General features: G+C 44.3%; 1 protein-coding gene across 2 annotated transcripts in view; it reads right to left on the bottom strand.

The window, feature by feature from the left end:
- Positions 1-16,278, bottom strand: part of TCEA3 (transcription elongation factor A3) — a 55,473-nt gene that overhangs the window by 1,183 nt on the left and 38,012 nt on the right. For both annotated transcript variants that reach the window (XM_033956240.1, XM_033956239.1), the window contains 2 exons: positions 13,564-13,710; positions 6,288-6,359 (listed from right to left, as the gene is read on the bottom strand). In XM_033956240.1, the coding sequence (XP_033812131.1) occupies positions 6,288-6,359; positions 13,564-13,710 (219 nt within the window). The remainder of the gene's footprint in view (positions 1-6,287; positions 6,360-13,563; positions 13,711-16,278) is intronic.

Here is a 16,278-nt window from a genome sequence, read left to right on the forward strand (position 1 = left end):
AACACACACACTACGCCACTGCTCAGGACACACCTAACTGGTCCGGTTTTCAGGCTATCCCCAATGAATATGCAGATCACGAAGCACTACATTCAAATCTAGCTCATGCATATTCATGAGAGATATCCTGAAAACCAGATCAACTAGGTGGGTACTGAGGTACAGGGTCACCAAATGGCTCCAGAAAAAGGAGGATGGATTGAGAAATCTGGGTTTTACTTCCATTGAACACAATGGTAGTAAAATCCGGATGTCTCAATCCGTCCTCTTTTTTTTCTGGAGCTATTTGGTAACCCTACCTGGAGGACTGGGTTGAGAACCACCGCTCTAAATCTATCCAAGGCACTGCTAAGGGAAGGGGGGGGGGAAGTGGTTCATTTTGGGAGGGATTTTTCATTTCTGCTCTTTTTTGGTTGTGGGGGTGGGGATTCATTTTATTTTAGTACACACACCAAAATGGCCAGGAGCCCTGTGATCAAGCTCTTTTTTTAAGAATCACGCCTGGAGTAGAGAATGACACGGTGACAAAATTCATCACCGTTCCCGTCCCCGCGTTTAACCACGGGAAACCATCTTCATGTCATTCTTTAAGGAGAGATGGAAGAATCAGAGTATGAATGGCCACAACCACTGACCCGCAAGCTTTGCTTTGAAGAATGCTGGTGTGGAAGGACCGAGGTTGAAATAGACACTAGAAAATGACATGGGATTATTTCCCGCGGTTATCCACGGGGACGGGAACGGTGATGAATTTTGTCACCGTGTAATTCTCTAGCCTGGAGTTCCTACTTCATGTGAACCCATGGACAGAGCAGACGTGGATGGATCTGAAGATATTCTCTAAAATATTACAATCACTAGTTTAGGGGAGGAGAGGGGGGAGGAACCACCTGCCAGATAAAACGATAGGAGGGAACTCACTCCCTCTATATTTACGGCTTGAACAAGACTTGAAAAAATTTAAGAATAGTTTAAAATGTCTTCTTTTTAAAGAAGCCTTTAACTAAAAGTTTAATTTTCCGATTAATTCCGAATTTCTTCTTCCTTCTTTAAATTCAGATTATATTCCCCTTCTCTTTAGATTTTCTAGTTCTCAAATTTTTTTTTTTTTTCTCTTCGCTTCATACCTTCCCTATGTACTAACCCAACCTGCTTATTTTTTTATTTTTTTTTTTATAAATTGTATTTTTTTTCTTTCTTCCCCCTTTCCTATTGTTTCATGTGGATTGTTTACCCCAGTTTGTTTTTATTTTTAATTTAAAGTAGTTAATTTTAATTACAATGTATTTGTGATTTTAGAAATTTAATTTTATTTCTTTGTAAAACGCTTTGTATTCTGAAAAGCGTTTAATCAAATAATATAATAAACTTGAAACTTGATAGGAAAATCAATCAAAAGGTTACTTATTTTTCCTTTTGTTTAGAGTAGGCAATGAGAGGAACGCGCATTCACACGAGTCCAGGTGGCGTGTTTGAATAAAATACCAAGCTTTGCTACCGCATCTGTAACTTAATCATTTCAGGGCCTGACCAGTGGTTTGATGGTAGAACTGTGCACTGCAAGCAGGAGAGTGGCTTTTGATTCCCAAGTCAGGGCTGGAAATTCTGCAGAGACCAATGCTTGCTGCTAGAGAATGACCCGGGGACAAAGTTTGTCCCTGTCCCCGTGAGCTCTATCCCCGTGGACTCTGTCCTCATTTGCACAAGCCTTATGATTTTTATATTTAAATTATAAAAAGGGGCTATATTCTGTGCAAATCGAGCTTTTCATTTCTATGTGATTTTGGTACAACCTTCCCAAAGATTCTGTTGCCTATGTTTTTACATCATCTGGGAAGGTAATTGGATTGTCTTTAAGACATGGGTGTAGAAGAGAACCTAAACTGTGTAATGGATGAACAGGAAAATCAGTGCCTATTAAATGTTGGGCCTGCTCTTTGATGCCAGCAATGATGGATGACTCTATTGCAGTAACAGTGAGATGCTTGAGCAAGTGATGGAAGGATGTTGCAGATGGTAGGAGTCTGATTAGCAGACAAGACTCTTGTTACCAAATCAAATGATGGCAATTTGCAGTCCTGGTCATTCGTGGTATTTTCTGACCGCAAATGACCGGGCAGGAGAGGGCAGCCGGAGAGGCAGGAGAGGGTCAGCCGGAGCGCCGGCAAGTGAAGGAAATCACTCGCGGTATGGTCCGACCGCCTCTTCCATACTAAAGTCGAGCCTCACCAATCAGGAGCTGCGTGTCAAAGCAGCTCATAATTGGTGAGGCCCGACTTTAGTACAGGAAAAGGCGGTCGGAGCATACCGCGAGTGATTTCCTTCACTCGCTGGTGCTCCGGCTGCTAAAAACCGTATTTGCGGAACCCCCGCGAATATCGGGGGAGTACTTCTGCAGTTGTTTTCAATCACTGAATTTAGTTGCCAGTTGTCTAAGATGTGTTAAATTTTTACATATTGATACTAGTCTCAAGTTTTTAGAGAATGACACGGGGATAAAGTCTATCCCTATCCCCAAGGGCTCCGTACCTGTCCCATCCCCAGGGGCTCTGTCTCCATCCCCACCCCTTGGGCTCTATCCACGTTCCCACCCCACGGGTTCCTGTCCCCATGTCATTCTTTACTCACTGCCCCTGAAGGGAAGAAGTCTTCGTCATTGTACAATGGTGACACCTAGTGGCCAGACTGTAGATCAACATTAGTCTGATGCAGTGTCCCGCAAACTTTCTTGAGCTGCAGCACACTAATGGTAGTGGCCGCTGCTCGCTGCATTCCCTGAGATGTCAATGGGGGTTCCAGCAGGGAAGAGGGCCGGAGAGAAGGAGAGGCGCTGGAGCCCGCTGATTGTCTACAGGACGTTCCTCTTGCCGCGAGAGGCACGTCCTGTAGGCAGTCAGCTAGTGCCGGTGCCTCTCCTCCTCCCCAATGTGCCGGGCACACCTGAAATCTCAGGAGGCACACAGGTTGCGATGCACTGGTCTAATGCCAGATAGAGCCAAGGCACTATGGCTGTTGGCTGAGGACCCTCGTTGGGAACGGGTTCAAAAATATGGAGAAAAGTCCCATATAGTTGCAAATGAAGGCCTAAGACACAAGGCCCAACTGAGGCCAGGTCCAAATGAGGGGGAATCTCAAAGGATCAGAAGGAATCAGTCAGGCTTAAGGAAAACAGCTTCAAAACTTTTTTCCCCCCCTTAGGTTCTTACTGGAAAGAGCAGAAGGTTCTGGAAGCTTTCTCTGTCCTGGACAAAACCAACTTCTTTTGCCAGTTCAGCCAAGAATGATTCAAAGAGAATGCTGTAGAAAAGCTTCTACGTACACAGACGAGAAGGACAATATCTCCAAATCATTACTGCATCAACCCAATGAGAAATAGGACATAACTTGCGGCAATGTCCTCTTATCAAGTCATTCTGGTCTGCCATCCTATTATATTCAGGTTCATTATGGAATAGTCCATTAGTGGAATCCCCAAGGGGGGTGTTATTTGGTAAAGCTGCTGCTTGTGGGGTTTTCGGACATGGAAGAAGCTTTTTATTTCAAAAGGCATGCATGATTGGTCACAAATGTATTTTGCAACACTGGTTACAGAAAGATCCTCCTGGTTTTTGGCATTGGAGGAACCAACGCCATCGTTTGTGTTTGAGGTTAGGGAGGTGTATAAGTTTCCTAGATGAACACAATTCTTTTTGAAAATATGGGACTCCTATATTCAAAATCTTTCTCTTCCAGAGCATGAAGTATGATTATTAATATTCTACATTGAAGCTTTGGTATACATTCATTGCATCACAATACCTAATAACATGTGTCATCTTCCATTCAGGGGGAGGGAAGGGAAGGGGGAAGAGGAGGGGGAAGTGGGGAAGGGGAGGGGGAGAGGGGAGGGGGAGGGGAATGGGGGTATAAGATGTTTTGCAATGGGTCATTTGGAAATATATTTTGAAGGAATGATAAAAATATGTATGAAAATATAATAATTGTGAATCTAATTAAAATGAAAATCTATGCCTATTATATTATATTTAATTATTTCCTTCAATAAAATGTTATAAATTAAAAATTGAGCTCAAGCTGTTCCACAGCCTCAGTAACGTGGGCCCATTATAACAGGCAATTCCCAAAGCCACAAAAATGTGAGGAAATAAATTATAATTCAGATATCTCAAAAATGAAACGCTCACACACAGGTCTGATGTCATAGGGACGGAACTGGACAATGGAGTACCGAAAAAATCATTTACTCAATGAAAATGCAAACCACAGACTGCTTTGGTAACCAATGGATTGCGATATCTTTCATTGATCCTAAAAACCTTCTGTTTGGTTTTTTTTTGTATATGATTTTTGATTCTATGCTTTAGCATGAAAAAATATTTTCATTTTCATTTCAAATATATCATTATTTTTTGTCCTTTGACTGAAAATAACTTCTTTTTTAACCTAACATAAGAATAGCCTTCCTGGGTCAGACCAATGGTCCATCAAACCCAGTTGACTGTTCTCACGGTGGTGAATTCAGGTCACTAGTACCTGGCCAAAACCCAAAGAGTAGCAACATTCCAGCATCTCAAAGAATAGCAAGATTCCGGAATCCCAGAGCGTAACAAGATTCTAGAACCCAAAAGAGTAGCGGCATTCCATGCTACTGATCCAGGGCAAGCAGAGGCTTCCCCCATGTCTTAATAACAGACTATGGACTTTTCCTCCGGGAATTTGTCCAAACCTTTCTTAAAACCAGCTACACTATCCGCTTTTACCTAAAGCACTTGATGAAATGAAAGTCACTATAAGGTGTTTTATGCAGAAACAGCAATCTTACTGAAAATTCAACTTTTCAAGGCAGCAAAAATCACTCTCACGACGCTTTTGCTTCCTTAGCATACATACATGTGCTTGTACAAAAAATAAAAGTGTCTAACCCCCCTCCCTTTTAGAAAAGCACGCTAGCATTTTTAGCGCTGGCCGCGGCAGTAACAGCTCCAACGCTCATAGGAAGTTTATGAGCGTAAGTGCTGTTACCGCCAAGGCCGGCACTAAAAACGCTAGCGCGCTTTTGTAAAACGGGGGAGGGTTAAATGAACTGCATAGATCAATTGTCTTAAAGATGCTGTTTAAATCTCAGCACGCCCAACATAGCGGGTTACCGTCGGTTTATTGTCCATTAGGATAAAAAGAAGTTATTTTCAGTCAAAGGACAAAAAAATAAGAAACTGAAACAGCAACAACAACAACAGAATATGGGACATGATCCTATGAATTTATCTAATATTTTGGAAACATCTGATAAAGAATTGGCGGAACCAGCAACTTTACTTTTAACAGTAGGTCTCGCGCCAGATAAAAACTGGTTGCTGAGACTTTTCTTTAAAAATAAACAAAAATAATTTTTAGGTTGTAAATTACAGATGTTTCCAGATTTAGCAAAGGAGATGTGAATTTTTGTTAAGAAAACCTGGTGTTATGGCTCTAGGGGCCACTTTTTATTTGCGACATCCATGTAAATGTGTAATTAATTATCGTTCACATAAATTTGTCTTCTTTGAGCCATCTCAACTGACAACCTTTCTCTCATCTTCATGTTTGTAGAAAGATGAAACATGAGTGCTTAGTTTAAGAAAGGGTATACTATTTCAGTCTACTAGTATATTTTTCTAATTTAATTTTTCTTGTTATTTCTTGCCCATCATCCACCTTGGATCCTATTTGAGGACTTGAGTAGAGATTAAGCTTATGTTCGATGTTTTTGATGTTTTATGTTTAATTACTAATTTTCTTGCTGGATTTCCTTTCTGTACAAGTTATGCTTGATTATATTGAAAATTCAATAAATATATATATTATATATAGCAGAAAAAAAAAAAGGACAAAAAATAATGATATATTTGAAAAAAAAAATTAAGATAATTTTTCATAATTAAAGCATAGAATCAAAAATCATATATAACAAATAAAGGTTTTTAGGATCAATGAAAGATATCACAATCCATTGGTTACCAGCAGACATCAAAGCAGTCTATGGTTTGCACTTCGGAGATCTTTTTTCCTTCAAGTAAAATACTGTCGAGTACATTTGATGCTAAGATGGCACGAATTTTCATTGATTAGTCATTTTTCAGGTACCCCATTATAACGGGCTCACCCTTGACGTGGAGGTATAAGCAGTTCTGTACCTATGACATCGGGCCCAATGTTTTGGAAACCTGGGTCTGTGCACGCGTTTCATTTTCATACACTTCTGCCCTATGGATGCCCGAAACTGGCTGTAAAGGGGGAGAGATACAGACCTTCCAGCGGTTCCCACACTCGTTGCAAAGCACGAAGGTCGTCATAGGCTCGTCGGCACTGCGGGTCTGCACCTGGAGAGAGGAGCAACACAGCAGGGGTAATGGGGACTTTGCAAGAGGGATGATCCAGCACGGCAGAGACGGACACCTCGTGCTGGCTCAGCTCGGTCATAAAAGTCCTTCGTTTGAAGACTGAGTGTTAAAAGGTTCAGTCAGCGGTGCAGTGAGGGGGGCGGGGCGGGGTGCCACCTTCGCGGGAGCGCCTGCGCCTCTCTTCCTCTCCGCCCCCTGCGTACCTCTGTAAATGTTCACCAGGGCGAGCAGCATCTTCCACTTGCTGCTCTCGCCAGCCTCGGCTCTCTTCCGACGTGATGCCAGAAGGTAGCCGAGGCCGGCGCGAGCAGCGGGCGGTATACGTTGCTCGCGCCAGCGGACATTTCAAGTGGTACACAGAGGAGGGGGGGGTGGGGAGGTCTCAAGCAGCGGGGAAGAGTGGAGGGGCGCATGGCGTGGCGATGCCCTGGGTGCCAACCTCCCTCGCTTTACCACCGAGTCAAGCACTCTGGCTGGAACGAGGGCCTGCACAGCCTCTTCTGCGTCCCGTTCAAATACCTTCCATGCCCTTCACACACCTGATCTGCAGTATTTAGACATTTTTGCATGCTACAAGTCAGCCTAAAATTAAAATATCCAGACAGGAATACCACGGAGTGATGCCTCCCACTCACACACTGTTTAGTGCCACCTCCATACCTGGAGAGCAACTCTATAAAGAGGCATTTTATACAGTAATTCCAGTTCTGCCGGGTGTCTGGGCACGTCTGCAGTTAGGTCCAGGAAACCAGGGAAGATGCAGTCTTCAAACGAACCAGAAGTATCAAAGAAAAAAGACAAGTTAATTTAATAATGAATTTATCGGTGTAAGGTCAAAAGCGCGCCGGGACAAAGGCACGCCCAGACAATTGAGCGCAGCGCGCACCACCGCGCCACTCTAAATTACTGTTTTTAGCGCTCCGACGGGGGGGGTGTGGGGGGGAACCCCCCCACTTTACTTAATAGACATCGCACCGCGTTGTGGGGGCGTTGTGTGGGGTTGTAACCCCCACATTTTACTGAAAACTTCACTTTTTCCCTGTTTTTAGGGAAAAAGTTCAGTTTACAGTAAAATGTGGAGGGTTACAACCCCCCAAACCCCCCATAACGCCGGCGCGATGTCTAATAAGTAAACTGGGGGGTTCCCCAACAAAACCCCCCGTCGGAGCCCCTAAAAACTGTAATTTAGAGCGGCGCACTGCGCTCAATTGTCGGCGCGCGCTTTTGTCTTTCGCGCCGTTGTCTATGAACCGAATTTATCTGCCGTCTTTCTCTGCCGTCATTTACTTTGTTATTATGTTATGTTACACTTTAATGGCAACCAAGATTATGGCTGTCATGGCGACGGCCTTGCCGCTATACCGAGCCATGGTACGCCCCCACCTGGAATACTGCATCCAACACTGGTCGCCGTACATGAAAAAGGACATAGTACTACTCGAAAGGGTCCAGAGAAGAGCGACAAAATTGGTTAAGGGGCTGGAGGAGTTGCCGTACAGTGAGAGATTGGAGAAACTGGGCCTTTTCTCCCTTGAAAAGAGGAGACTGAGAGGGGACATGATCGAAACATTCAAAATATTGAAGGGAATTGATTTAGTAGTGAAAGAGAGATTGTTCACCCTCTCCGAGGTGAAGAGAATGAGAGGGCACTCGCTAAAGTTAAAAGGGGATAGATTCCGTACAAATATAAGGAAGTTCTTCTTCACCCAGAGAGTGGTGGAAATCTGGAACGCTCTTCCAGAGGCTGTTATAGGAGAAAGCACCCTACAGGGATTCAAGAAAAGGTTAGATAGGTTCCTGCTGGACCAGAACATACGCAGGTAAAGCTAGACTCAAATAGGGAACTGGTCTTTGATCTAAGGGCCGCCGCGCGAGCAGACTGTTGGGCACGATGGACCACTGGTCTGACCCAGCAGCGGCCATTCTTATATTCTTATAAACAAAGTTCAATACTCAAAAAAATGTGGAATGGAAGGAAATAAGCAATCCAACAAAAAAATAAAAAATAAAAAAAAATCGCTCCATTAAAGGAGGAACCGTTGTGCGCCAAAAAAGGAATTAACCAGCGAAAGAAAAGGCCTCAGACAATAGTGTGCGCCCGCACACTTCCTCCCAAGCATCACAGACAAAATAAACTTTCGCGTGCGGTCGCTAACAGCCGGTAGGAGCTTTAACGCAAAATAGCCAATTGAAATAACAAGGTGGACAAATCACTCTTTGCAGCAGTGCACACTCGGCGTGACCAGGTCGGCGATTATTTCGTGGCAAAGTGCCACGGCCTCAGGGCCTTAACTACAACTCCAGGCTACCCTAGAAAACCAAATGAAAGCAAAATAGGTTGGTAAACCCACCCCCCACAAAGAATTATAAAGTAAGAACAGGAAAATGTCCCTTTACTCACTGCCACAAAGCGTATGGCGCTAGCGTGCAGCTCTAAGCATACGCTGGACTCGACCGACTGGACTTGGTAAACCAGCATATTTTGCGGTTTGACATTAGATCCTTTACATCCTAAGAAACTCTTATGCCACAGGGAGTGCCAAGACGTAGCTTTACCCCCTCCCGTTTATGTGGTCCCGTTTTGATTTTTTTTAAAAATCTGAACATTGTATTTCTTCCCTTCTCTCCTTTTTGTTTCATGCCCACTATGTCTCTCTTATCGTGTCTTTCAGTCTGATGCTTTTCTTTTCTTTTTAATCCCCCTGGTTTTATTTTGGGCTCCTTTTTTCTAAGCTGCGTTAGGGTATTAACGCGCCTACTAGACACTAACGCCAGCATTAAGCTGGCGTTAGCTCTAGCCGCGTAGCGCGCGGTAATACCCTGCGTGCGCTAAAACCGCTAGCACACCTTAGTAAAAGGAGCCCTGCTATGTCTTTTTAATTTATTGTAAACCGCCTAGTCGTATCGATAGGCGGTATATCATATAATGAATTAACTTGAAACTTCCTTCAGAGGCACTGTTTTACGCCTTGGGCTCCTGATGCAGGCATATTTGCCGAAACACGGCCCGTGTCGAGTCCAATGTACGTTTGTATTGATGCTTTGTACATACTCCTTTGGTTGCCATTAAAGCGTGGTTCGTTTGAAGACCGGCCTCACTCTGCTTCTTCCCAGGTGTCCTTTGGACTTTCGCTTTCACTACAGCCCTTCGGAGGTTCTATTCCAGGGCTGCCCAAGTCCGGTCCTCGAGATCTACTGGCAGGCCAGGTTTTCAGGATATCCACAATGACTTTGCATGAGAGAGATTTGCCTGCACTGCCTTCTTGGTATGCAAATAATAATAATTTATTTTCTTGCATACCGCCCAACCAATATTCTGGGCGGTTCACAACAGGAAAAATACAGAGACATTTCAGCACACGATACGGTTTCGTAGAACACACTATCTACGTAAAGTCGAGATTATATGTTAAAAGTAATAGAAACATAGAAAGATGACGGCAGAAAAGGGCTATAGCCCATCAAGTCTGCCCACTCCACTGACCCACCCCAATAAGTCTAGATGCTAGTGACTCGACCTACGTAGGGATCCCACGTAAGTGCCCCATTTTCTCTTAAAGTCGAGCACGCCGGTGGCCTCGACCACCTGCACCGGAAGCTCATTCCAGTGGTCCACCACCCTTTCCGTGAAAAAATACTTCCTGGTGTCACTACTAAATTTCCCCCCTCTGAGTTTAAGCGGATGCCCTCTTGTAGTCGAGGGTCCTTTGGGGAAGAGGATGTCATCTTCCACCTCGACACGTCCCGTGATGAACTTAAATGTCTCAATCATGTTCCCCCCCTCTCCCTGCGTTCCTCTAGAGCACAGGTGTCAAAGTCGGTCCTCGAGGGCCAGAATCCAGTCGGGTTTTCAGGATTTCCCCAATGAATCTGCATGAGATCTATTTGCATGCACTGCTTTCAATGCATATTCATTGGGGAAATCCAGAAAACCCGACTGGATTCCGGCCCTCGAGGAGGGACTTTGACACCCCTGCTCTAGAGTGTAGAGCCGCAGCCTGCTCAGTCTCTCTTCGTACGAGAGACCCTTGAACCCCAAGACCATCCTAGTGGCCATCCGCTGAACCGACTCGACTCTAAGCACGTCTTTACGGTAATGTGGCCTCCAGAATTGCACACAGTAATACAATTATTAAAAACACAGAAGTACAATGTTGAAAATTAAAACATACTGTGGCAATAAAAATAGAAACATTAAGACCTCATTTAAAAATATATCAAAATTAATATTCTTGTTTGTCAAATAAATAGGTCTTTAATGGTTTCTTAAATGTAAAGAATTAGATTGAGCAATCATCGGACTTAGCCAGGAGTTCATCTTCCCAGCTTGATACTCCAAAGTCCTGAAAACTTGGCCTGACGGTAGATTTTGAGGACTGGACTTGGGCAGCCCTGGTCTAGATCGTTTCTTTTCCCAGTTGTTACCCTTATGGTTCCCCCAACGTGGGTTGAATACTTTTCAAGATCCCTGAGGAAGGAGTGTGTTTTCGAAACACGGACTGTGTCGGATTCCGATTTCACACACATTTGGACCACAATTTGGACCACAATGTCTACATTGTTTAAAGCAGTGGTTCTTAACCTGGGTTCGACCGAACCCCAGGGGGTTCGGTGAGTCAGTCTCGCGGGTTCGGCGGAGGTCAAAACACACCTCCGACTCATATAGCGCTTTGGTCACGTTCAATCATCTCTCAGTTATTCAGTGATTTTGATCAAGACTGATCGTGTACTCGGTTTCTTGATCTATCAATCTGTAACTAACGGTTTATAGGTAACAACGCGGAAGACAAAGGCGCGCGCCGACAACTGAGCGCAAGACGGAGGCGCGCGCCGAAGAAAATTACTGTTTTTAGGGGCTCCGACGGGGGGTTTTGTTGGGGAGCACCCCCAGTTTACTTACTACAAATCGCGCCGGCGTTGTGGGGGGTTTGGGGGGTTGTAACTCCCCACATTTTACTGTAAACTTACTTTTTCCCTAAAAACAGGGGAAAAAGTGAAGTTTTCAGTAAAATTTGGGGGGTTACAAACCCCCCCAAACCCCCCACAACGCGGCGCGATTTGTATTAAGTAAAGTGGGGGGGTTCCCCCCCACACCCCCTCCCCGTCGGAGCCCTAAAAACAGTAATTTTCTTCGGTGCGCGCCTCCGCACTGCGCTCAATTGTCTGCTCGCGCCTTTGTCCCGGCGCGCTTTTGACCTGACACCGTAACTAACGCCTTATATACATCAATCAATTCCTGATCAAAATTTGTGATTTAACTGATAAGATGATTGAACGTGACCGAAGCGCTTATGATTCGTGATGATACGCCCCCGCTTGTCCATAATTGGCTGCAGGTGATCACGCAACATCGCTTGGCCTATCTGCGCTGCAGGGGATTTGATGCGCCCAGTAGTCGAATTGTAACTGTTGTGATGGTACGTCGTGTGATACCTATCTTAATATTTTAATCCCTTACTAACTATGTCGAGCAAAATACGAAAGTGGTCGGACGAATATGTACAATATGGATTCACATGAATAACGGAACGTGATGGGAGTCAGCGTCCTAATTGCATGATTTGCAATGCCAAGTTGAGTAATTCTAGTCTAGCTCCGGCAAAACTAAGGGAATAAAGAAGGGTTCGGTGAACACGCATATGAAACTGGTGGGGTTCAGTACCTCCAACAAGGTTAAGAACCACTGGTTTAAAGTGTTGTGTTTTTGAGTTTTAGTTTTGATTAAATCTTGCTACAGTTTTCTTTTTGGTTTGTTGCTCGACACGTCACGCCATCTCGTTGGATTTTTTTTTTTTGCTGGTTTCCTTTGGACTGGTGCAGAGTGGAATCTCTCCGTCATTTGGTCTGCAGTTAGGCACAAGCACATACGCCAAGCCATAGAGCTGTCGTACATGTTTATGCCAACATGCTGGAGATATGCGCATACCAGCTGACATTCAGGCGGCCGTGGACAGCAGGTTTTGAGCATTAAGGCCCAGATTCTATAACAAGCGCAACGGAAGTTAAGCATCTAGAGAGGCCCGCATAGCCGATGTAGGCGTCTAACTTAATTTTTTTCATTGGCTTAATCAGCACTGATAATAATTAAAAGTATCATTAAAATCCAATTAAAAAAAAAAAAAGCATTAAAAAAAATTAATTTGCCGGTAGAAGCCTTAATGTTTTGGGCAGGTATCTACACCTAGGCGGCGTTCGGCACGGTTGTTAATCATTTGCTAGAGGCGCCATTTAAAATTATAGATTTGTTATAGATTTTATTATGGTTGTGTATTTTATGAGTGTTATTTTGTGCTCCGTCTAGAAGGTTTGTTAGGCATGGTATAAATATTTTAAATAAATAAATGCTAGTTAGTAGAAAAATTAATGATTAGAGTTATTTCATTATCCCCCCCCCTCCACACCCTTTTACAAAAGCGCGAAAGAGGATTGTAGCACCAGCTGGCGCACTTAAAGCTCTACGCTGCTCCAATGGTCAATGGTCATATGAGCGTTGGAGCATTCGACGCGCTGGACAGCACTAAAAACCTCTTCCGCACTTTTGTAAAAGGGGGTATATTTCCACAAAAGCAATCGTTCACATTACTTGTTACTTTTAAGAAGTAATATATTACTGACCATCTGTAAAATACGTGTTATGTAAGATATGCTCATAATTACAAAATATCACATAAGAGGATTTTTAAGCACTTGTGTGCATATGTGCACACAGTCATGTGTACACAGTGGCATAGTAAGGGGGAGTCCACCCTGGGATCCAGGGCGCCAGCACCCCTCCTCCTCTCTGCCCTCCACCGCCTCTGCACTCCACGCGCGCACCCCCCCCCCTTCCCTCTAGCTGAAATTGTCGTTCATGGCAGTCAACGACGCGCTATTTGCGACCCCGTCACTTCCGGGTGCCGTGCACAGGAAGTGATGTCAGACGGCGAACCGACGGGACCGTGAAGAGGACGCTGTTGGCCGCCAGGAGTAACGACATCAACTAGAGATACGGGGGGGGGGGAAGGGGGACGCACGTGGGGATCATGGAAGCAGCGAGGGAAGGCAGAGATGAGGGGAAGGGTGCCACTGCCCCGGGCACCCTGCACCCTCGCTGTGTCACTGCGTGTGCATGCCAGTATTTCTGCGTACGTTCGCCATGCAAATGTTTGCGCCTTAGTCATACAGCCATTCCTTTAGTGCGCACCTGGTTGTAGCTACAGTTCTTCTTCTTGCATTTGCTACACTGGAAAAGATCCGTCTGCGTGCCCCCTGTTTTGGCCATCTGGTGCTCCCGGATGGCTTCCAGCGTCATGGCGTTCCGCAGCTCCTTCAGCTCGTCACTGGCCATTTCCTGTGGAGATGAGGTACATTATTCAACCCTGGGATCATTCTGTGAAAGACCACCGCAAATTTAAGAGTTTGTTTGGGTTTTATGTTCCGTTGGAAAGGTTTACGATTGATGTGGACTTGCCCTTCAGAACCAAAGTCTTTTTGTTTGGTTTGTTTTTTTTAAGAGGAAGTTTAAACCATTTGTTTGGGACGTGGTCATAACCCTGGGTTCTCCGATGATGTCAAGTGACAGGGCAACAGGCTTATGTCCCACTCTGAGGAGTGGCCTAGCGGTAGAGCTGCTGTCTCTACGCCCAGAAGGTCTGGGATCAAATCGCAGGGATGCTCCTTGTGACCCTGTGTACCTGTCCCAGGTATAAAATAAGGCCCCGGGTTAAGAAGAAATTTCATTTTTAAAACCATCCTTAAGTTGAATTTGTATGTAGCTCGGATCCTGTACAGTATACAATCTATAAAAAATATTAAACATTAAGGAAAAGTCCTCAAAACAAAAGAACTGTAGTTTAAACAGGACTTTCATTATTCATCCGTCCCACTGTTCCCTCTCCACCGCTACATCCAGCATTTCTCCTTCTAATCTCTCTCTTCCCCATGCCTCAGTACCTCACGCCTCTCCCACCACCATGTCCGTCATGATGTCAGAGGGAAGGCTACTGGGTCAGCCACAGGCCGCGTGTAGGAGCCGTTGCTTACGGCTTTGTGAAGGGAAGGGCAGCTGGAAGGAGGGAGCCAGCCAGAGGAGGTAAGCACCCACGGGAGGGAGGCACCAATTTGGGACACAGAACAGAGGGAGAGGAGGACACTGAAGGGAGGAGGAGGGTCGCGTTGGGACAGGATGAGAAAAGCAGGACCCCGGTTCATAAGGACGAGTCTGATGTAAGTCGCAAGTTCTTAACTCAGGGACTGCCTCTACCTGTAAATATCTAAACTGTTTTGAGTATGGTTGTGTAAGTACCAAAAAGGTGGTATTCAAGTCCTTTATGGTGGAGTAAGTGAGCCCACTCAGACTCTACTATATATATAGGTGACACCTGCAGGCATAAGGGATATTGGGAGGGTATACAGTGAGTTTTGGAAGGCTCACCATACATTGTAAGGGGTTTATGGTGAGATGTGTACTTGGAACCTTGTATGGCCGGTCTACTAAACATGCTGACAATATCTACGTCATTTAGATATTTTGGTTTTTAAAAATGGTCAAAAAAGATAGATGAACTAAGGGCAAACGCATCTAGAAAGGTAATTTTCAGGATTTTTTTTTAAAAAATGACATTTTGTGGTTTCAAAAATGGTCATTACCTCTACCTGGTTTTGGACACATTTCACAAAACATCCATACTTGAAAATGGCCCTCCGCATTTACTAGATTCTTGACGTACCACTTTGGGGTACAACTAAAGCAATTTACATATTGCATACAGGTATCTTCTCTGTCCCTAGTGGACTCAAAATCTAAAGGGCCCTTTTACTAATAAGTACTGAAAATTTAGCGCATTTAATGTGGGACTTTCTCATGCGCTAAGCTCATATCTAGTGTGCCCCTAAAATAGGGCTTTTTTGTTTGTTCTTTTTTAAGGTCCTGCACTAATTTTCCATTAGCGCATGGGCCCTGCAAAAATATTAATGCGGGTTCACTTACCGCTGCCAATCTTGAAGGTGTTAAATCAGCATTATCCAGTTAGTGCACACCAGTGCAAACACTCTAGCTAGATAACGCTTCCACGCCCATGACACACCGATCCCCAAAAATCTTTTTTAAAAAATAGCATGCAATGAATGCATTCTAACAGACAAATTGCTACAAAAATAATTTAATGTTGTCAGCATAGCTATTGCTAGCAATCAGCAGTTTTGGTTGCCCTAACCAGTGTCAGCAAAGGCCTATGGGAAATGATATTAATCTGACTCTGGAATGTTGATGCAGAATTCTGGGCTCCTGCACAGAATTCACATACATTAAGATTCCAGCCAGACTGGATTGTTTATCAAGAAGATAGGCTACTGGAATGGGACAAAGAAGCCAGAGACTAATCCCATCTACCATGCCTGCAAGTATCACACCCTCCTTGTCAATTAAACTAACCATTGTTTCAAACAGTTTACAAATTCTAAACAGAAAGATGCTGGGAAATACAATAGTTTCTATATTCAGAATAAGATTCCAAGCTATAAAAGTCTCCGCTCTGCAACACACACGGATCTATTTCTTTCTCTATCTATCTCTCTATCCCTTCTCTCTATCTCGGGAATCCGAAGCTTAGATCATCACCCCCATCCCCCTTTTTTCTCTCTCTCTGCCTCTCCCTGGAACTTCATGCCTCTTTCTGGACTCTGTAAGGCAGGGAAACTGCTTTGCTCTCTCATTAATTGTGAAGCTTAATTGTGATGCTTATGAATATTGCTTTTCTGTAAGCCTATTTCTATAATATATTTTTTATGAAATCACCTCTGGCTGTGTTTCTTATTTGATTCTACTCCTGGTGAATCTTCTGTGAAGGTATTGAACTCGGGACCTGGCGTTTGTAAGGGCGCCTCACGTAACCCCTACAAACCTCACTCACATTGTGGG

Source organism: Geotrypetes seraphini, chromosome 8 (assembly GCF_902459505.1).
Source record: "Geotrypetes seraphini chromosome 8, aGeoSer1.1, whole genome shotgun sequence".
Classification (NCBI taxonomy): Eukaryota; Metazoa; Chordata; class Amphibia; order Gymnophiona; family Dermophiidae; genus Geotrypetes; species Geotrypetes seraphini.